This window comes from Aythya fuligula, chromosome Z (assembly GCF_009819795.1).
Source record: "Aythya fuligula isolate bAytFul2 chromosome Z, bAytFul2.pri, whole genome shotgun sequence".
Classification (NCBI taxonomy): domain Eukaryota; kingdom Metazoa; phylum Chordata; class Aves; order Anseriformes; family Anatidae; genus Aythya; species Aythya fuligula.
Window position 1 is genome coordinate 73,960,714 of NC_045593.1, and position 23,357 is coordinate 73,984,070.

Genomic DNA, 23,357 nt, shown 5'->3' on the forward strand with positions numbered 1-23,357 from the left:
TTGAATCTCCCTTGATGGGTTGAGGAAAAGGAGGCTAGAGTTTCTGTTGGTTTTGGGGGGCTGTTTTTTGTTGTTGTTGGTTTTGTTGTTTTTTTCCTTTTCAGTTGCCAAGAAAGCAGAATGCTGTTTTCATTACTAAGACAAATGTCAGAGTATTTTAGCATATAGTTACATAGTTTACAAAACAAACATAGCTGGTCCAATATCTACCAAAATACAAGACTGATAATGCCATAATCTTTGAAATCTGGGAAATGTAGTTCAACAGGAGAAACTAACTTTAGAGACAGATTACATCTTACCACATAACGGAGAAGACACTTGAAGGCATTTATGGTCAGGCTCAGTCACCTGATGGCTGTGGAGCTGTCCATTGCCAGTTGTCTGTACCATGCAGAGGTTCCTCAGACGGTGAAAAGTGTCTGCACTTAGGGCAGGAAATGAGAGACTGACTTACCTGCAGTCTGCAAGTGAACGTATGCCCATTAGAAAAATTTATAGACAATGAAATTAATGAAGTGAGAGGTTCACTAGTAAGTAACCTCAAAATATTTGCTGAACTTTACATCGGGAGATATGTTTTTCAGCTCAAGTACCTTTGAGTTCTGTGTCAAATGGCAATCTAACCAGTCAGCACTTCACTTTATTAGCACCTGGTAAATAGTCACTCTCCTGTTCTCACATCAGTTTTGTAAAATAAATAAAGATAATTATTGTAATTTCCTGAATAATGGAATTCAGAACAAAGAGAGACTTATCCCACCCATCTGAAATTCTCATGTGAGAGGTCACTTTTCTGTATGCATTTTCCCTGTCTCTGAAGATATCTGTAAATCTCTTTAAGGCTTGTGCATTGGAGTAACACAGAGTTACAAATGTTAAATGGGATATAAATGTATAGAAAAGCATCTGGGAGCAGTTACTTTGATTAATTGGTTCATTGTTTGTGGTTCATACATTACTGAAAGCAGTGTGTAGATCATCTATAAATCATAATGTGTAAATCAAGGGCAGGCATATTTGTGAGCTTCTTTGGCTAGTTTGGTGCTAAGAATTTGTGTGCATTAAATTTTGGTGTAGTTCTTCTGTAGGCTAGGATTTTGTCCGAGGTAACTTTGTACAGCTGTAAATCAGGAGTGTCTTCATGAGGTCAGTGCAGGTTTTATCGGTGGAAATCTGGTGTCTTCTGGGACTGTGCATCTGTTGAAGAGGATAATTCATGGACTTAACCTCAGTCCTCAATCAGACATTAAAGAGACCTTCAACAGGTTCAGTGGGCTTTAGTTCATCTCCGTACAACTCTACAGGCTTTAAGCTGAGAACATTCCTTCCCTAAGTGACTGGCTCTATGAGGAAGGATGGAGGAATGTAAAAAATGTAAAGCAACACATTGGAGAGGTAATACAAGCTGTGAAATGTGGTATCCTGAACTTCTTTTCTTCTTGTTTTATTTTGCTCAACAGCTTGTCCCCCAGGAACATACAAGCCTGAAGGTTCACCAGGTGGAATCAGTACTTGCATCTCCTGTCCCGACGAGAATCATACTTCTCCACCAGGAAGCACCTCCATTGAGGACTGTACATGCCGGGAGGGATATCGTGTCATAGGACAAACCTGTGAAGGTAAGTGTTTCTAGCCAGAAACTGAATGGTCCTGTAATCCATGATGCAGTTCTGGGACAGCTTCATTATTTGTCTTTGAAAGACAAGTCAAATTGCATGCAAGATTTTGTGTGTCTCTCCAAAACAGCAGAAGTACCAAGGTGCAACTAGAATTGGAAATGGAAAAAAAAAAATGTTTTCCTTCAGTAGCCTGCTACATTCCAGCTGGTGTGATAACTCTGTTGTGGTTGTTTAATTATTTAGTTGTTCACTGCCCTGAACTGAAGCCCCCTGAAAATGGTTACTTTGTCCAGAATGTCTGCAACAATTACTTTAATGCGGCCTGTGGGATCCGGTGCAAAGCAGGATTTGATCTCGTGGGAAGCAGCATCAGGCTTTGTCAGCCAAATGGCCAGTGGTCTGGATCAGAGGCTACTTGCAGAGGTATGGATGTGTGCTTGAAAAGTCATTTTCTTTTGGGATCGTTTGTTCTTAATAGTGATTTACTCTGATTGATCCCTGGTTAGGTGTGCAGGTCTGACACTCTTAGATGAAAGAGTCACCTCAGTCATTCTGTTTCCCTCCTTCCTAAAATGATAAGAGGATGTCTACAAAAGAGAACGTAGAGCATTATTTACTAGGTAGTTAGTCAAACATATAGCAAGACCTTGCCACACAAGTGTCTTACAATGGCCATCAGTCTTCTCACATAGCCAGGCATTGGCTTACAGTTCCTTCTTATGAAGAATTAAAGTAGGAAGGCCTTGAGTGTAGTCCTCTGAAGATTTTTGAGTGGAGTTTCACAGGGGAACGACTGACAGTATCCTAGGAGTTTGCTGTAAAGGAGCATCTGCTGGAAAAGTAATAAACAGAAAGATTGAAAGGGAGAAGACATGGGAAAGAACATGCTTAAAAGCATTCTTTATTTGTAGAGCTCTTACAAGTACGTAGGAAGACAGTTTGTTTTTTTTCATCACTTGCTTTTGCCTGAGGTTCTTGGTTGTTTAGAAGAAGGTGCATCCTCATGCTGTCCTGCCTGGTATTTCCCCCAAGGAGGGCCTGAAAAAGCAAGTAGCAGCCTTCATCTCCTCAACAACCACAGTTCATAGTTTAACATGTTTAACTCAAGTTGCATACACTTGATATTGGTCTGCACACCAGAACCTAGTAAATGAGAAGCAATCACCTCCTACAACTCTTGTCCTGGCCATGAATTTTGGGGAAGAAGTGGAGTAGGTTCTTGGAGGCTTTAGCACTTTATGCTACTACCAACACTGCAGCCCTTAAGGAAACAGCAACTGATGATTCTGAAAGTAGGGATCTGAGGTGCAGTTCCTTGGGACGTTCTTAGAGCAGTTCACTTCTACTTACATTGAAGGGCTGTTCTTCAGATAATCTGGGAAAACTGTCTTCTTATATAGCTTCCAGTAACAGAAGACAGAAAGGATAAGCTTAAAATAAAAAATAAGCTGCTGTCCTGTACCTCTAGGGTGCCTTAAGAAGGCAAAAACAAAGAGATCAAAACACAGGTTGAAGATTCATACCACTTTAGGTAGACTTGGGTACTGGAGAATAGCTCCTGCCTGTCAAAGCTTTTGTTGCACAGTAGTGTAGAAAAGCGGAGAAAGCTGCAGTCAATGACAAATAAAGGATCCTTTATCTTCACTGTCTTTACTCAGGTGGAACTCTCTAGTACTTGGGAAAGCTTCTAGAGCAACTAAAAATATACACCTGCTGGGTGTAGGTGCATGATCTTCCTTTAGCTGGGGTTTTGTTTGGAAAAGTAAGGGAAAAAACTGCTTCGAGGTATTGTCTTGATGTTGAGTCAATTTCATTTGAAACATTGAAAGGATATATTTTTGCCTTTCTCGTGCCCCTCCATCATCCTGAAGACTTCCAATTAAAAATATATATATATTAAAAAATCCTACCTTTACATGTGCTGGATCTGCTACTCTCTATTCATTTGAACTATGGAAGGGAGCAAGATCAAAGACACGGTTTATAGCTGTCTTGTTAATCCCAGGGGTATTTTATCACATAAATTAGGACGGGACCTTAAAGGAAAATCCCTTCTCACTGCTTTGGATTTTGACATTAAACACTCCTCAATTGCTCTGCTAACTAAAATCTGCTGTGCTATTGGAAAGCAATTTATGCAGTTATGTCTTGCAATTAACTGTGACCCATGATAAAAAGCCCTATGAAGTGTGTATGTAATCCTGATAAATGTATTAGGAGAAAACACAGCACAAGCAGAATATACCTTTGTTGTTGTTTTCCCTGACTTTAAGGAAATTTTTACTGGTCATGGAAAGTGCCTAATTGACAAGAGGATGGATTTGTGTTTTAAGACATGAAAACATAACCAGGATAATGTGGGCTCAATTCCCAGTTTCCAGCAGAGCCATACTGAAACTCTGAAAGAAAGTGAACACATAAACACTGCGGAGGCAGGAGCACTGGGGAGTACAGCTAGCGTGGTCAGAAGAGGTGACTAGGCTTACCGAGTGGTGGAAGCACTCTCCATAGACATTACATTGCTGAGGTGCTCCTCCTCAGTGCTCATAATTCATTCAGCCTTCCTCAATAATAACCACAGGGCTTCATGGCTTGGTAGTATTTGCTTCCTTGTACCACAAGTTGGTTACTAAATGCTTCCATAGAAACAATGAAAGAGAAAGCCTATTCTCTTCTGCATGAAGCATATGTGATTCAGCTGCAAAATGTCATTCCTATTCACTGCACTGCAGTTAAGGTGCAGCTTATTAGAAAGCTGCTCAGAAGTGTTGAGTGTCACTAGCAAGATGGAAATTTCAAGGTCTTTTTTATACTCTTTCATGCACTCTCTAGTGACTGCCTGTCTGTATGTGTGCATGAGAGGAATAGTATTTTTAAAGAGTGAAGATGAGACAGTGGTAATACGAAGATGTATCAGATGCATCTGAGTGCCTTTTTTTTCTTTCTTTTATATCCAATATACCTAGGTATTCCTGCAGATTTTTTTTTTCACTCAGATTTCCTATAGCTATGTTCACATACAACATTATTTAATGAAAATTTTTTTTTTTTCAGCTTTGAGGGGCTTGTGGTTATAGCCATTTGTGTACACATGATTTCATTTGAAGGAGAGGTCAGCATATTTCCCCTTTTATTCGTTTTAGGGAGTATCGTGCTCAGTTCAGTCCACATGTCCAGCTGCCGGCATGTCTTGTCTCATCAGTATGCACAGTAAACAACTACTGGGAAGACGAGAGAAAGTTGCCAAGTTGGCTTACTTTCAAGTGTCTTTGGAGAGGAGCTTGTGGTCTGCCTCCTACCAAGCAGCAGCTAGGATGGTTTACTTGGTAAAATTGGCATTCCTACCGCAGCAGAGAAGCCATCCACAGCTCTGAAGCCATACATTGTGAGAGCTTGCCCCCTGCCTGCAAGGTCAACAGAAGCTGTAGAAATAGTCCTGAGAAAAGAATAGTTTAGGGAGCTGCAGCCTGTTTGATTACATTTTTGATCAGCCACACTGTTTGCCTTTATGTATGCTTTTCTCCCACTAATAACTTTTGAACCAGTACCCTCCAGCCTTGCCTGAAGATGGTTTTCAATGATACAAGTTTTCCATAGCTTTGGAAAATCAGCAGCTAGTTAGAGAAGAGAGGCATTGTTGAGGGGAAAGGTACGGTAGAACCTCAGCAGGCATCTATCTACTCATTTCGGCTTGCTGTCACCCTGTCATGTATATATATTATCATCATCATCGTATAATTATGTCCAGTCAATGGGTGTGTATGGCTCAGCTGTTCAACGCAGGTGACCCCAAAGGTGTGTATGTACAGAGGGTAGCAAGGGGATGAAAGGAGAGAGCCAGGTACTGGCTGAAGAGGAGAAGGGGAGATAAAGAAAATAAATCGAGGCCTTACCAGTGCCTGCATCAATAAATTAAGGAGTGCCTAAGGATGTTCCCAAGCACTGGGACACAGCCATCTGCTCTGTTAAGCTCTTAGCTTCTTCCCTGGCATGCCCTCAGCCCATACCAGACTGGCAGTTTGGAATTTCCCAAACTGTCAGGCACAGCTGGGGAATTAGAAACATAAGAAAGATCCAAAATTTTCCATAGGATTGCATTTGCATGCAATCCTGGAGGCTGATAGACTTTACTAGCATAGGTTACCTGGTGCCAAATGTCTCCAAAGGTTGGGAACTTTCCTGGGGATAACGAATTTGCTATCTTACATCAGAATTTAGGATGGTGTAGAATTGTGTTCCTAACCTCATACGTGTTACATAAGACACTCTCTCAAGAAAAGGAAGGCATCAATCGTTCCAGCCCTAATCCCTAACTCTGTTCCAACTTCTGTAACTAGTGTACAAAACAGTACCTTCCCTATCCCTGAAAACCTTAGGACTAGAGTTACTCCCTGGGTTCTCAGTGTTGCAGAGTGAACTTTTTTTTTCCCCCTTTGCAGTTCGGACATGTCCCAAACTTCGGGCTCCTGAAAATGGTCAAATTAATTGTTCAACAGCTGACGTCTCCTATAAGACAGTATGTTTACTGACCTGCAATGAAGGCTATGAAATAGAAGGAAATGCCAAACTCACCTGCCTGGGAACCTCACAGTGGGATTCAAAGGAGCCAAAGTGTGTGGGTAGGTATCTGGTTGCACTCTGTTCATGTCAGAGCAAAGCCTTTCCTGATGTGCTGTCATAAGTGAGAAACTCTAACAATTTCAATAGCTGATGAAGCCAAGGTGAGAGTGAGAATTTGTTTATGGGTGTTTCATACAGATTTTAAAGTTTGGGAGGGGTGAAACCATTTGTAAATGGAATAACCAGGAAGATTAACATTCAGATCTAGCACAGACAACCAATAGCCAAAAGGTTGTTGAATCTGGCGAGTCACTGTGATGTGATAAGTTGTAAGAAACACACATCTTGTAGACTTACACCACAGATTAACTGTGAACAAAGAGGTTTGAGTTACCCTCTTAAAGCTAAAGGCTCAGGTGTGTCAGACAGGCATTGTGAGTGCCAAACAGAGCTGTGGCTGTTGTTTGTGATGAACTCACAGCAGGAAATAAGTTGAGAAATATTAGGAACCAAAACACTAAGGCAGAATTCAGAGGTCACACCAAATGTGCAGCAGTAGGTAGGCATATATTGCTGTTCAGACACTTTCAGTTACACAGAGAAATAAAGGATGGTAGATTTCTGACGTACCCAGTCGAGACTACTGACAGGTACTGAATTCACTTAGAAGCTTAAGAGGAAGAAATAGCAGCTAAAACACTTCTGAGGTTAGACTGCAAGAAAAAGAGCACAAGCTTAAAAGTCCAACATTTCAAAAGCTGATCTGGTGCCGACTAAAGCTTGAGTTAAGTACATGCCACCTGGCTCCAGTTAGGGTAATGCTGGCGGGGTAATTTGGGTTGAACCTGTGACTATTTTTGAACTACAGTCCTAAAGATGTGGACTTTGCTTGAGACAAGAATAAATTTCTAACTGTAGATATGTGTTCTAAAATCAAAAAGTATTAATTTATCAGGAGAGTTCATTAAGAGATCCTAATCTCTCTTCTGTTGAAGTCAGTGTAAAAACTTCAATTAACTTCAAAAGGAAGGGACCCTGAAATCCTGTTGGAAGATTATAATTGGAAGATTAACTATATTCATCAGTTGAACTCATCCTTCCTAGCTTAGCATTTTGATTATTAAAATCCATCTCTTCCCTGTATCAGATTTCTTCACACCATGCAATTTTCCTTCCGTGCCCGGATTACCCTTGGCAATGGCTTATTTTTGCTGAATCTGAAAATCCAGTATAAAAGTAAGCTTTGGTTGTCCCAGAGGGAAACATGTGAGCTAGAAACAGCCTCTGCCATCAGGCTTCCTGAGATTCCTTCTCAGTACTGGTGTGTGGAGTTTCATTCAGAGAAAGATATAAACGAGGAGACTCTTAAGAGCATGTCCCCTTCAAAACGTATCCTTCGTACTCATTTTCAGAACGTTCATCATTATCATAGAAGTGTTCCCTATTTATTTTTAATCCAAGCAGTTTCTAACTACTATTTGTCATCTGCTGGATGAAAGAAACCAAAAATCCTTGTGTATTTATGCATATGTAGTTAATAACTTATCTATTTCCAACCCTTCTGTTGACAAAATGAAGTGGGATTAGGGTCAGTCTCCTGCCTTGGAACAGATCTCTTGGATCGCAGGGTACACTTGTAGCTGTTTTTCTGAGTGCTTTCCAGTTTGAGTGGACATCAATGCAAAGTTTACCAGATTTAAAAGTTAGCTCTGTAAGACTGTACTACAACCATCTGTAAACATAATTGCCACAGTGTCATCACATAATCTGGATTGTTTACAGGCACTTCTGTGAGGTCTGTTTCATATACGTTTTTTTCCAAGAGAGTGGAAGTTAATGTTTATTTGCTATTTGCATGTATTTTTAAGTCTTTTTTTTTTTTTCATGGTGTTTGCAATTAGTTAGCTTTGCGTAGGTTGCATTACATTACAGACTGCTTAAAAACGAAATACTTGCTAAAAGGAAAGGCTTTATCTTCTGTCCAAATTGAAAAAAATATATTTCCTCAGTCATGTTCTTGTGTTTCTTCACCCTGTGATGAAGGCCTAATATTAAGCACATTAAAATTAATGAACTTTGCAGGATACCGTTCCCCTTGCTTTGTTCAAGTGTTCATGAAGAAAGATAAAATCCGGATGCCATCCAGGGTGTTGATGCCATCTAGTGTTAAAAAAATTAGTACTCCACAATTCTAATAGCAGTTGACCGATAACTTTCCCTGAAATGTCTTTGTAAAGGGGTTGAAGGAAGGAAGCGTGATTTGCTTGGTAATCTATTTGTTAGTTACTGTATTGAATCATCTTGGTCTCTTAGAATCATAGACCAGCCCAGGTTGGAAGTGACCCTGAAAGATACCATCACTGTTCCTCAGAGTCCGGACTTCCTGGTCAGCTTTATCAGACCATGTAACTGAGCACAATTAAAAAAGCCAAACAACAATAATACAGCTTATTTGTTTGTTTGTTTGTTTGTTTCTGGTAAAAACCTGTCCCACTTTAAACAGATTCCCTGTGGCTAGATATGCCAAAGGTTATCCTGAAACTTTGTCTGATATTTCAGGATTGTGCTCTGCTAGGGTCTTGCTAGTATACTTGGAAACATCTTTATCAGGACTGTTACCACTTAGCCAAGAGCTGTAGTTTTCTTTTTCCTACACTGTGCCTTTTACAGCCTTTCTTCTACTTATTCCCTGAGTACCATTCATCTTAATGCTTTTAGCTTGTCCTTTCAGACATTGTTTTTTTCCAGTTCGTGATCTTTCTTCTATTTGTCAGTATCCTTCCATGGTGACCAACCAAAGGTTAGATTTTATTTTTTTTCTGATGGAGCTGTTCTGCATTTCACAGCCAAAAGCATCTACCTGCAGTGAATGTGTTAACATTTACAATCTTTGCAGCCTGTTGAAATATCTGTTCTGAAGCTGCAGCCTGTTGCAGTTATTAATTGCTTAGACTTAGACACATTTTCAGTATTGCGAGTTTAGAGGACAGGAAATACTTAAAATGCTTAGAGTATTTAAGATTTGTTTCATGCAGAAGAACCAGTTTTCAGTGACTGCTGCATATTTGGGGAGAATATATACCCCTTCTTTGGGAAAGAAAAGGGATATGTACTGTTTTGAATGTGAATCACTTCTGTGTCATTAAACCATCGCTAAGAGATGAACAGAGCTTTGCCTTCTGTAGCTGTGTTGTTTTGTTCTGTGTGTGTGCCTTTGTGTAGAAACTTTCCTGCTTTCTTCACCAAATAGCTAAAGAGTTACAGTTCTTCTCATTTGCTATAGTCAATGAAGCATTTTTCTTGTGTCTTTGTTCATTACCTGTTGGAAGAATCACTCCTGAAATTCTGCTTATCGGAATTAATGTGATAAACATTTTTGTCCTGTTTGTTAATGACTGCATGTTTGAAGTAAAAATAATACTCCTTGTCTCACATGGTAAAAACAACAGCTCAAAACTGAACAAGGCTGTGAGAATTGGACATGTTTACATACATTGCATTGTTTGGAAGTTTACACTTCAGTGCAAATATTCTTCAGATTTTGTATTGAATTCTAGTTACAAAACAGTTCAAAACCTCAATTCTAAGCCTCAAAGCAATCATCATCCCTTCTTAACATTGGAGGGATGTTAAGCTACCTTTTATTGTTACCCTCAATCTTTGCATCTGGGTCTGAACACAGTCAAGACCAATCCTAGTTTCACTCAGTTTGAAGTACAGTAGGCAAAATCACATGCCATATCTCTGATCTCAGGTCAGCTCATGGCATGGTGTCCTTTTCTGTCTCTCATCCTTATTTACATTATTTCATTTAATGTAAAAGCTGTACAAGAAGGCAACAAATGCAAGACCATTGCTCGAAAGAGCTGATTTCCATAGAAAGCAAGGGAATGCAACTTCAAAGTAATCATGAAAGATCAAGTTGTTTAAAAAAAAAAGGTGGCTGGGGGCGAGGGAGAGCGAAATATAGTGGAGCCACATGAAGAATATCTTTGTGTCTCACTGAAAAGCATAAGCAGGAAAATCATAGAAACACAGAATCATAGCATGGTTTGGGTTGGAAAGAACCCTAAACCTCACCTCATCCAACCCTCCTGCCATGGGCAGGGACATTTCTAGATCAGGGTGCCCAAGGCCCCATCCAGCCTGGCCTTGAACACTTCCAGGGATGGGGCATCCACAGCTTCTCAGGGCAGCCTGTCCAAGTGTCTTATCACCTTTATCGTGAAGCATTCCTTCCTTATTTCTAATCTAAATCTACTCTCTTTTAGTTGAAAGCCATTCCCTCTTGTCCTGCACCTATACCCCCTGACAAAGAGTCCCTCCCCAGCTCTACTGTAGGCCCCCTTTAGGCACTGGAAGGCCTCTCTAAGGCCTCCTCAGAGCTTTCTCTTCTCCAGGCTGGATCCCAACTCCCTCAGCCTGTCCAGTTCCAGCCCTCTGATTGTCTTCGTGGTCCTCCTCTGGACCTGCTCTAACAGGACCTGGCGTCCTGGATGCTGTTTACTTCAGTCAGCACTGGAATACAGAATTTGAGTAGTTTCTACTGTTTTATACACTCACAGTGCATGCAGACTCATGAATTAAAGGTCTGTATGTTTTGTGTTCCCTCTGAGTTGCCATATGACTTAATTTGCAGATTTGTTGGAATGTACTTTTTTACATATGTCAGTTAAAAGATATGTCTTAATGGTCTCTTGTAGAAATGCGTTGCCCCACCTTCCAGAAACCAGCAGGAATAACAGTTTTCCCTCCAAGATGTGGGCTGGAACCAGCTGTTTCTGGGACTGTGTGCCAACTGAGCTGTCCCCAAGGATTCCTCTTGTCTGGAGCTAGAGAAGAACTAAGGTGCATTTCATTTGGGAGATGGAGTGCAAACATCCAGGAGGCTCATTGTAAAGGTAGAGACCAGCACAAAATACTTCTGTGTACACATGCGCAGAATTGAAGGGAAACAGGAATAGCTGAGAAAAGACAGATTTGAACTGGGGAAAGCATGATTTAAGCAGTATGTAAGAAGTGTTGTCCATACCATTATAGCTTGGTTCTCAAATTTACTTGAGTTAGTAATACTAATGTGAAATACAAAGTTTGCTTAAGTGCATTCTTAAAAGCGTTCATTGTTGGCTGTCACTCCTTGGATGAGAAGTACAAGAAGGATGAGGTGTGGGGACACTGCCCACTAAAAGGCCTGATGTGAAGATAAATTTGAAATTTCAAAGTAAAAGTGAAAGATCTTAGCTTAAACATAGTCAGAGTGGAACCCACACTCCTATTAAAACAGCAGTAACAGTAATGCTTCCAGTGATTTAGCACAGACTTATGTAAGCACTGTAGTCTGAGCAGACCTGTACTGACTGTGCAAGTCCTGGCTGATACACAGGGTATGGAAGGATGCTTCTTTTCAGTTGGCTCTGACCTGACTACAGCTGTAGACGTGTCCTCAGTAATAATAGCACACAAGAGTCAGTGCCAAAACTGACGGAAAGAAGTGCACAGAGTCTATAGAGGAGCAGGAAATCGTTGCATGCATTTGAAGGGTCCTGCCGTGTTTGCCTAATTCTAGCATTGTGAGGTTATTTATTCTCTTACATGCATGCACACTGAGTTGGAAGGAGTTTGGCTTTGGATTACAGGAGGACACAAGTGAAAGTGTAATTTGTCTGGAAATAGGCTATTCACGTCTTTGTGAACCACTGTGCTCCTAGAGCTAATGCTTCCACCCCAAACAGGGGCCTTCACCAGCCACTGCATGAAAGAACAGGACAGAAAACAGTTATGGCAGTCGTCTTGCCAAGTCACTACAGAAACTGAGGTGGGAACTTTTTCCTCTGCAGTGGCCAAGGAGATTTTATCCTTCCCTTTAAACATATCATTTCCCACTCTGTGATGTACCACATTGTTTTTCTGACTCTCTGTGTAAACCTGTGCCAAACCACAGTTTTTAATATTTGATGGGATCCCAGCACAGGGCTACGAGCTGAAGCATTTGGATCAAGATAAAGCAGCATGGCTTGGGTTCAAGCTTTTAGATATTACCAGTGCATAAAACCCTAAAGTAAGAGGCACCAAGAATCTCTGAAAGTTATTCTTCTCTAGTAAAAATGAGCAGTGGCCTCTCGGTTGCTTTCAGTCTTATTATTGTCTCTCTCTATTTTGCTGCCAAAATATTTTCCCAGTTCAAAACAGCCATTTTCCTTCTGACTTATTTATTAGCCTTTCTACAAAATTTCACTTTTAAATGGAATTTGCTCCAGCCTGAAGGCTGTGGTCAGGGGAGTGTGAATTATAACTGGTAGTTATTAAAAGAGTTCACTTCTACTAAAATTTTCATCAGAATGAGTTCAGAGGAAGGCAAAACCACTTGTATTTATTGCTTTGCACTCTTAATTACAGGGGTTTAATTGTCTGACTTATGTCTTTACTGGAACTATGTAGTAATAAAAATGTAAGTGGTATCAGTCCTGAGTTGTTTTAAAGCCTCCTGGGCATGGATGAGTTCAGAGCTGAATGCTGTCCTTGTCTCATGAGTCTTGAGACCATTTATCAAACAATACTACAGCAATAAAATAACTTGACCACAAATGTTTTGAGAGGCCCTGTGCCAGGGAGATGAAGAAATACTTTGTCGGAGAAACTTTGAAGCTTAAATGTTGGTGGTGATGTTACCCATATCGTACCACCAGTACTTTGAAATCATTCCACATTGTCACATATGTCACAATAAGAGCTCATTAGTCCTAGTCAGTACCTTGTAGAAAGCATTTATTAAACAACATTTCCAGTAACTGTTGACAGAAATCTTGTTAGTGCTTCTTTCAAGTCAGTTCCACACTATGTTACGGGGCATTTGAGAGTGACTACTGGCTTGCTCATGGTACATATCCTGTCAGGAATAATTTTCTTTATGTCACTGATGATCAGAAACAAGTGTTTACATCTGTATGTGTCATGTGTGTGGGCAGTGAAAGGATAGAGAAGCCATTCCTTCTTAATGAGTAGATGTGTGTAATGAATAGATGAATAATGAAACAATTAATTCTGTCTTATTTATGCTTTGTTTTATGGTTGTATGCAGAAACCAGAATCTCATTGTGTTAGATGATGTTCAAAAATAAAACAAAACAGTCACTTCTCATGTAGAATTTACTGTTTATATAAGAGCCAGTAAGCAAGAATTAAAAAGAGGCAGAGACAGTACCTTTGCAAAAACGTGTATATATTCCAGGCAACACAAAAAAGCAGTAGTTATAACAACTTGAAGTCTAACAATTACATAGATTTTATTTCTATAATACCACATATAAAATATTTGTCTTCTGGATCAGATATTGAAGCTCCTTGGATCCGCTGTCCAGAAAACATTGAGACTGAGACCCTGGAACATCAGAACTCTGCTAATATCAGCTGGCAGATCCCAATAGCTGAGGATAACTCTGGAGATGAGGCAAGTTAAAACCTTTACATTTGTCTGGGTGCATTCTTTTTTAGCTAGTTATTTCCAATTAATTTTCTGAACCACTGGAATTTCTTTCTTGTGACAAGCAGGAGTAGAAGACAAATCTGCTGAAAACCTTGTATATTGAGAATTCAGCATTTTCTGTCCCGTTTAGGATTATGTAGTCACAGGACACTCTGCATGGTTGATTTATGTGGTCAAAAGGAGGAATGTGCCCTTGTTTATAAAATGGAGACAGCTGCTTTAAAATTAGCTCTTAGAATGTGAAGGAGTTTAATAAATGCTTCTCAAAAGGAAGTAAACCAGTTCATTAATCTAAAAGGCTAACAAGAGCACACTGTGATAAGTAAAAACGCATTTCAGCTTCCCGAATGAGAAAGAAAAATCCCATTTTCTTATCCTATGCAAGGTTCAGACATGGGCCTTTGGCTACTATGGGTATCAGAGGTCTAGGAATGGAGTTTAGGAAAATTTGCTCCAGAGCTATTTCATAAAGAGTAACATTCCCTACAGGCTCAGACATGATCAAGTTACAGCAACTGTGAATGAATTATCATGAGTCAGCAGAGGAAGAGTGGCTGTATGTATGTATGCCCTGAATTTGCTGCAAACGCAGGAGATTCTTGCGTTTGGAAACTGTGAGCAATCCCAGGAAAAGAGGTTTAAGTTCCCACAGGTTTTGGAGCAGCACAGCCATAGTCAGATACTGTAGCTCTGCTGACCCAGAGTCATTCACTGAGCTGTAGAATTGAAGTGCCTTCACCTACAGTTGTAGCTGGTTTGTCAAAGCCACAGTGGCTCAGATGAAGCCAGTTCTCTTCAAGAGAGGTTCCTTAATGCAGTTCAAACCCGTATGAAAGAGCTGTAGTCAGCAAGTAGGTGCTATTACTCCAAAAGCAGGGTTCTTCTGCGGTACTGGAATGTATTGAAGCATCTGTGGGCTATTAACTCATACAAATACGTAAATTAAAGCTGCATCTGCAAGTACTCACGGCACACAACCGTCTGCCCCACACATCTCCCAGGTCTGCTGCCCTTGCTGCTGGAAACGTGAACTGCAGACAAAGCAGGTTCTGAGCTGACACAGTTTGTGTGCAGCGTAAGGAGGCAGACAGGAGCCTGTCTCAGACTGTCTTACTGCACAGTGCTGCAAACTTCAGCAGATCAGGGTCCAAATCCTGACTGAGTAAAGTTGCTATAAGGAAGGTAGTCTTGGGAAGGGAAGAAAGGCACTCTCTTGCAAAGTCCACTCTCATTACTTGAAGAGGCTATTAGCATTATGCAAGAGCAGGGTCAACATTAAAGGATACCATTTTATGCCCATTTCTTGTAACATATGAGTGTTATGAATACCGGCCTGTTTTGTTTGTTGTTGTTGTTGTGTTTTTTTTAAGTAACAAGTGTCTTCCTATAAAAGGTGTCAGTGCACGTTACCCCAGCTTTCATACCACCGTATCTCCTCCCGATTGGCGAAGTTGCCATTACTTACACAGCAGTTGATAAGTCAGGCAATGAGGCAAGCTGTACATTCAGTGTCAAGGTTATTGGTAAGTGCTGTTAAAAACTGTTGGGGAAGAGTCTGTCATGGTTGAAACCTTCTCATTCTGTGCAGAAAAAGATGGTGGATCACCACGGCCTTTCTGTGTACCTGGATAAATCCAGAAATAATGCCATCTCCATAAATGCATTGCTGATCTTGGGCCACAGTTCACATAGCATGCAGTCATTGCTCCCACACGTTCAGTTTGGGTTGTTTTTTGTTCTGTTGTTCGTGTGAATGTTAAGATTATTCCTTATACTGATATATGAAATGCTTTTTTTGTGCTGCTGCTTACTGCCTTTATCATATATGTCTTTTTTTTTCTTCTTCTTGAAAGACTCTAAGAATTTCCATGGTTCCTGCACACTGCTGATGCAAATCATAGTTCAAGTATTTTTGCCAGACAGTTTTGTTATTCCACAGTCCTGTTAAACAAAGTTTGCTATGTAGAAAGCAAACAGAATGCAGAAACCATGACTTCAGCCAAAGAAATTGTATTGTATTACTGCTGTGCCATTCCCTTAGTGTCTATGAGATGTAGCAGTTACTCACAGGTTCACACCTAACTTTATTGTGTCTTCTGATGCAAACTTAAAACTGCTTTTTACATGACTTCTGATTATACATTTCACTTGAGTGTGGCTGCAGTTCAGTGAGCTAATGTCATGCTGTCCCTTCAAATTCTGTAGATGCAGAACCTCCTGTAATTGACAGATGCAGATCTCCACCACCCATACAGGCAGTAGAGAAGGAGTACCCAGCAACATGGGAAGAACCACAATTTTCAGACAATTCAGGTGAGATAGTGCACCCAAAAAACGCACACAACTGTAAAATTGTAGAGAGTTTCAATCTGCTCACTCTTGGAGTTTGTGATTTTATTATTATTATTTATTTTTAAGAGCACATCATTTGGAAGAGAAGACCTGCTACCATTTCTTTTTCCATTTGTTGAGGTTGAGTGTGAGCAACCATGTTTAGCTCACCGATATTCTAAGTTGTCTTTTAACTCTTCTAGGTGCTCCACTGACTATTGCTAGGAGTCACGCACCTGGAGATCTCTTTCCAATAGGAGAGACAACAGTTCAGTACACAGCCGTGGATTCCTCTGGCAATAACAGGACATGTGAGATTCACATTGTCATCAAAGGTTTGTTGTCTTCTGCCTGCTGGCACAGTTCAATAACGCATTAGTCATGATGTGGTACTACAGCTTGGTATTCTCAGACCAGCAAAAGTGTATGGCTTTGTTGTAACTGAATATCATAAACAATGCAAGTCAACTCCAACCTTCATTCAGTCTCCAGTTTTCTTTTGGGTATTCCTAGTTTCTGTGGGAGTAACTTGAAAGCAGTTAGGATATCAGTTAGTACCTGTGAATAAATTACCTAAGCAGCAAGCAGTGAATTTAGCCCTATAAGTTCAAATTAGGTGTAAAAGCGATGAAATTAGTATTAATTAAAGCAGTAAAACTTCTGGCAATGGATCCAGAAGTGACAAATACAGTGTGAAATGAATTAATATGTGTTACTGAAGCCTAACTTGAAATCCGTACTTAAAAAGGAAAAAGATTGGAAATATTTTTCTAATCACCTACAAATACTGTAGCAGACACTAGAACATGCTTTAGGTTTTAGAAACTTCCTTTATCTATATATATACTTACATGTTTGTGTTGCTTGCACAGACAGCTTTTCCCCACAGTTTACGTTCTTCTCTAGAACACATCAGTAATTTGGCAGATAAAGAATGAAAACTGGACTCTCTCTCTGCCCTCTGGTGCTTATGTTTCAGTTGAACATCTGTATAAACAAATGGTATTGAAGAGAGTGTCTAAAATCATGTAGACTGGACTTTTGGTTATAGCTTTACAAAAGGTAAATTGCAAATGGTTGTGCTACTTGCAGATTTGCTTTTGTAACTCTTAGCAAGGACAAGCCAGTTTGTAGAACTGGTGTTATTTCAAGTCTGCACCACACCAGACTTTTTGTGGTCTCTGTGCTCCTAAGATGTTTTGCGATGTTCACAATCTCATTCAAATTTGGACTGAACATAGGTTAGAACTGAGATTTGATTTGGTTTAACCCAGCGGGCAGCTAAATGCCACTCAGCCACTTGCTCGCTCTCCCCAGGTGGGATGGAGGAAAGTATTGGAAAAGTACAAGTGCAGGAAGTATCCTGGCTGTGTCCCTTCCCAGCTCCTTGTGCACCCCCAGCCTCCTCCTGGTGGTACAACACAAGGAGCTCGAAAGGCCTTGGGCAAAGCTCTGTAAGCACTGCTCTGCAACAACTAAACATCAGTGTGCTATCACCAGTATTTTCATCAAATATCCAAACCACAATATCATGTGAACCTTTATGAAGAAAATAACTCTGTCCCAGCCAAAACCATGACAGGTTTTGTAGTCAGTCAATCCTGAGATGATTTTGATAAGTCTGCGTGTTGTTGCAACAGTGGAGAATGGACAGTGCTCAGTTTTAGAATTCAGGGTGCAATACAGTTTACTATAATTCATTATATGACAGTTCATGTACAAATTTAGATTTTTTTTTTTATTACTTCAGTGGGTATGTACTTGAGTGTGCAAATTTGAAGTACAGGTGATTTTGAGTCTTGCATTATGGAGTTGTTTTTTTTAATTTCTCATATGTATCACAATATTTTTTTTCTTTTTTAATTTTTCAAGTTTCTGGTTTCAAATTCAAAGGCAGATTTTGAGAATAATTTAGTAGTAGTCTGATTCGGGTTTTTTTGGAAGTAATGAATACCACAGGCTTCAACTGCAACTTTTTGGAAATGCTGTTTTTCCATGTGTTTATTTAATTCACCAAATTCATCAATAAGCATCTTCGTATTTTTTTTATTTGTTTTCTTTTTACTGTTCATAGGTTCTCCCTGTGAAATTCCTTTTGAGCCCACAAATGGAGATTTTACATGCACATCAGATGAAAAAGGTGTTAATTGCACCTTGCGCTGTGCAGAGGGTTACAGCTTTTCAGAAGGATCAAATGAAAACTACTACTGTGCATATGAGGATGGTGTCTGGAAGCCACCTTATTCTCCAGAGTGGCCTGACTGCTCTTGTAAGTCTAACTGTTGTTATTTTTAGCCTGTGTTTTGTGAAATGAATCTGCATCTTATCAAGCAATGTGTTTAATGCTGAAGTAAATGAAAATATTTTAGAAATTACAACTGTAAAATGATATAATGATATGTATAATGATAATGATAAAGCTGCATAATGATAACTAATCTTCTCTGCTTCCAAATTGTTACAAGCATTGAAAATGAATGCATGGAAGTCCCTAAACGTATTATTACTTCAGAAGATTTCTAACATACAAAAATAGTCGATTTGTATCCTGGAAAGCACAAGATAACAAAGATGGCAAAGCAGACAAGGCTTATCAATAGTTTGTCTGTGAACACTAACAGTGCCTTTTCAACAGGAATTTCAACAGTATTTGCAAATTAGCAGTGCAAATGTATTTGTAAAATCAGTGCATGCTGTAATTACATGCATACTTACCACAAATCAGAAGCTTGTATGTCTATCCTTTGAGAGGAACACATACAAAACTTTAGTTATGAACTGTCTCAGCTTCAGTGACATTCTAAAAATAAGTATATGAGATCTAGATATGAAGTTAGACTTGGCATCACATTGCATCCACTTCAATCAGAACGGATTCTTTGGTTCCAGCAAATAGCAGTATTTCAGCTGTGAGCAAATGGAAGTTATGTTTCATAGCTATTTATCAACTGAGATGCATAACGTGGACACTTAGGAGCTTTGCTCCTTTCTTCATATTTAGCCTTGCAGCATTAGTAATAGTTCTTTCAATATTTTTTTTTTCTCTCTCTCTATAGAAATAAGAGTGCAGTTTAGGATTTTGACAGCTCACAAGTTTTTCCATTAAGAAAATGCTGGAAAATTAAATTTAAGAAAATTTCCATTAAGAAAAAGCATGCCATTTTCCTTTAATATCTTACAGCTTTCCCATTAAGCCATTGTGGAAATTTGATGTCTGTCAAGGGGTAATTAGTGTATTTTCATATTTGTCTGCATTGGCTGAGATGTGTATGATATTTTAGGGAAACAGTCATGTTTTCATGTATATATACTGTGAATTTGAGTTGCTGATTTGAAGATAATGCTTCTTAGCTTAGTATATTCCAGTTTTAGCCAGTCCTCTGAAACTATTATGCTGACCAATAAAAAATCTGCTGCAACGTTTTTCAGTAAATCGTTTTGCAAATCATGGGTTCAAATCCTTTGAGATGCTCTACAAAGCAACACGATGTGATGACAACAGTCTTCTAAATGGCTTTTCTGATGCCTTCCAGAGTGCACTTGGTAAAATGGTAGGTTAGTAAATACTACTTCCTTTTACATACTTTTATTAAAAAATACAATTTCTTGTTGCTTTTCCCAGCTAACTAATTTCAAACATGGAAAATATAGTGGCAACTTGGAAATGAAATCTGTGCTTTTTCAGAAGATGACGAGTCTCCTTTAAAAATAAAGAGGATGCACTGCCATTTTAATGTAACTCAGTTTAGTCTTCAATGTGAAGTTATTTAGGACAGAATTTATAGAAGTGTCTGTGTAGCCTATGGACCTCATACACAACAGATTTTCAGCTGGATTCTAAAGAGAACATGTGCATTTTGAAAAACCCACTAAACTGTCCCCTAACCTCAGTGTTGTTTGTGAAAGTGATGATAAAATATCCTCATTTTGTACATAATATGTATAGCATATATTTAGATAATACAAATGGATATAAATGTATAGAGATAGATAGAATCCACATTTTGTGCCCAGGTCTGGGCACTTAAGTGTTAGTGACTTAAATCATTTTCTCAGGTTTACTTTAGTTTCTGAATTCTAACTCTTATTAGTAAGAACTACGTAGTGATGAATTTGAAGGGGTAGCATGTTTCTTCTCTGCAGTGTCTCTTGCTTTCCACTTCAACGTTACAATTCTCCCTCTGCAAAGCAGAAGCAGCAGGCCTTTGAGCTATGGTCTAAGGAGCTGATGTCTGGGCCTAGCATGATAGCATTGTTCCAGAAAACAACACTGGACAGTTACAGTTTTTTTGCAGGCCAAGGCCCGTATGCTAAAAGCTTCGATACTAACTAAAAAGCATTATTAGCACATCCAGCTAATGGGCAGCCTCCTGCAACTTTAGAATTCCTGGCAGTAACCCTGGTCAAAAGGCTCAAAACTTAAATGAAACTTCCAATAATCTTATGCACTTCGACCTGAATATTTGTTACTTTCTTGCCTTACCTCAGGTTTGTTCTCTTCCAGTAGAAAAATTTGCTAAGTTTTAAAAGGGGGGAAAAATTAGCAGGAGCCATCTTTCCAATGGAAAACAATATACAGAAGAAAAAAGAAAAAAAAAAGCAATCCCAGAACACATACTAGAGCCCAGCTTGCTTGAAATCATTCTGGAAAAAGCAAGAAAGAGAGATTTTATCAAGAACAATGTATTCATCTGTTCTTATTTTATGTCCATTGCCTTTGTGGAGAGAGGAAGCTCTACAGAAACCTCTCCAGTATTGTGAATTTTCTGTGCTGTGGTTTCCAGCTATATCACAGTGAAAACTCAGCAATTAGAAAGAGTAGGCCTTAATTACTGCAACTTCCCACCAGCAGAACTCTTCAACACTGTGATGGGCAGCCGTATTTCTCACCACTGAATGGTTTGCTTAACCAGAAATGCTTCTTCACTTTATAGTATGTTTCAGGATGAGCTTTTCCAAGGTTTTGAAATCATTTTTGAGTTATGGCCTTCAGTTTGTGGTGCAGTATGCAACTACTGGTTTCCCAGACCAGGAAGAAAGAAAAGGAAATTAAGTAAATCACATGCAGGCATCCAGAGCTTACATCAGTTTTCCTGAGCAACTACTTTTATATCCTATTTGAAGGACTGTCCTCCACAGATGATTTTCTCTGTCTTCTGAGATCTCTTGGAGATATACATTGAGTACCTTCCCACAGGCAAGGAGAGATGGGTATGAAGAAATAAGGTTTGAAAGCTAGAAGCAAAGTGATGGCATTATTGCAAACCTGACAGAATTACAGATTACATTAGCTGGAAAACCTGTAGGTGTTTTCAAACCTGTGAGCACATGCCATTTTTGAGAAGAAGAAACACGCCTGAACTTTCTGCTGGATTTTGGGGTTACCTATGCAAGAGTGGTTAACACCATGGACATAGACAATCATAGAATCATAGAGTATCTCATGTTGGAAGGGACCCACAAGGATCATCAGCTCCAACAATTTCACTTATAGAATAGACCTTTTACCAAAAAGAAAAAAAAAATGTATGCCTCCAGTTTACATTTTAATTCCTGGTTGTATAAATAGAACATACTTGTTTCAGCAGACCTTGCCAGTATTGTAAGAGACATGAAAGGAGATGTGTAGTGTCAGAGAAAGGGCAAGACCAGTGCTTTATATTGTAACAAAGTTTCTTTAAGTTGGGGATGAGCTATGTGATTTTATTTTTTAACATTATTATTCTTTATGTTGGAAGGTCCCATCGTTCTGTAATGATGTTGATGATGTTGACTGCAGATTGGAAGAGCAGACACAGAAACATTGCTTGGAATACAATTACGATTACGAAAATGGATTTGCCATTGGTAATTACCCATTGCATAGGTTGTTAGCCATCCAGGCTTCATGCAGTATAATTTATTTTGTTCTGAAATACTGCAGTGTGTTGTGTGGAATATCTAATGAAAATAATTGTAGCATTCAAAATATTAAGCGATTAAGCAATAGACTTTCTTATGGAATTATGTGCTCTCTGTTTGCAGTACTGCTTTCTATTCTTTCTTTACTTTTTTTTCTGGGAAGGAAAAGTTTAATGAGATGCCTCATGGTAGGAAGAAAAGCATGTACATACATGCACATGCGGAATGCCACAACCTTGCTTGGTTAGCCTGGAAGAAAGCAACTGTTTAAAATATACAGCAGTTTCAAACCAAGAAAAAAAAAAAAAAACACAACAGGGATTCTAGGGATTGTTAAGAGAATGAGGACCCTTTTCATCCTTCATGCTGGTTCCAATCAACACAGAGCCCTCAGAGTGTACAGTCAAAGCATAAATTTGCAAGTTAGCTGTGAAATAACTTCCCATAAGCAAGGGTAGCTTTTTGCAGGATGACTGTAGGTATGCTGGTGTGAAAGCCGTAGCAGCCTTACTCCTTGCTCCCACTTTACTTTTCGCCAAGTAAGTTGTCATTTTCATTCCAATCCCAGACAGGTTAGCATCCGTGTTTCACTTGGCTTTTCTGAGTCCCTTGGGACTACTTAGAGCATAAAGGCTAAAAGCTGATAGTGAGCTAACGTCATCTTAGCATGAGGCGTTTTGGCAGATCAACGTCAGAATACAGTCTTTTACAGGACTGTGGCTTTTTTGTAAATTCATAGTGGGATTACTCTGGTACAGCTTCCTGCTTACTCTCACCTTTTAGACATGCTTCACTCAGTTTGAGAGGACATTTGTTTGTAATCAGATGCAGGGAACTCAGGGCTCAATTTGCAGTTGTCATCAGGGAAAAAGCTGTCGACAGCTAGAACTAATTTGTAAAGTCACTTGGTGGAAACAGTATTATGGAAATGAGGTATAGGCTCCTATTCTCTTCTGGTCAAGTCAGTCTCTTTTCAGAATAACTTTGATACTGTTTTTCTGATGTTTCTCATGATTCTACACTGGGGAAGCTGGGGAGCAGAGCTCTCCTCCAGTCAAGAGACAACAGTTTAGAAGATCTGTTATTGAGTAATCACATAGAATTAACTTGCCTTAGTTTTCACTGTATATTAAGCATAATCTAGATGATTTACCTGGTAATTGGCAAAATGTTTTTATACCTTTGTGTGTTTTCAGAAAGAGCTAGATTAATGAAATAGACTATGTACCTCTAATTCTAGTCATGAATAGGCAAATTACTTACAGATCAAGATAGTTGAAATCATGTTCTAGATGAAGAACATTATGCAGAGGGTGAACTTAAACCACTGTGTGTAACAGGAAATGTCTGTCTTGGGTGACAGAACACATAGGGTGATGCTATCAGCCTTTTCTGAGAAGGCAGACAATGGTACAACTTTTTTAGGAGTTGTGAGAAAGAGATGTAATGGAGACATCCTG

The 23,357-nt window shown here is 39.3% G+C and overlaps 1 protein-coding gene across 1 annotated transcript in view; it reads left to right on the forward strand.

Annotated features, from left to right (window-relative positions):
* SVEP1 (sushi, von Willebrand factor type A, EGF and pentraxin domain containing 1) overlaps positions 1-23,357 on the forward strand; it is a 120,469-nt gene that overhangs the window by 41,571 nt on the left and 55,541 nt on the right. Inside the window, exons 4-14 of the mRNA XM_032205963.1 lie at positions 1,464-1,622; positions 1,866-2,045; positions 6,062-6,241; positions 10,886-11,083; positions 13,511-13,629; positions 15,059-15,188; positions 15,871-15,978; positions 16,200-16,331; positions 18,071-18,265; positions 19,426-19,547; positions 21,735-21,843. Of these exons, the coding sequence (XP_032061854.1) occupies positions 1,464-1,622; positions 1,866-2,045; positions 6,062-6,241; positions 10,886-11,083; positions 13,511-13,629; positions 15,059-15,188; positions 15,871-15,978; positions 16,200-16,331; positions 18,071-18,265; positions 19,426-19,547; positions 21,735-21,843 (1,632 nt within the window). The remainder of the gene's footprint in view (positions 1-1,463; positions 1,623-1,865; positions 2,046-6,061; positions 6,242-10,885; positions 11,084-13,510; positions 13,630-15,058; positions 15,189-15,870; positions 15,979-16,199; positions 16,332-18,070; positions 18,266-19,425; positions 19,548-21,734; positions 21,844-23,357) is intronic.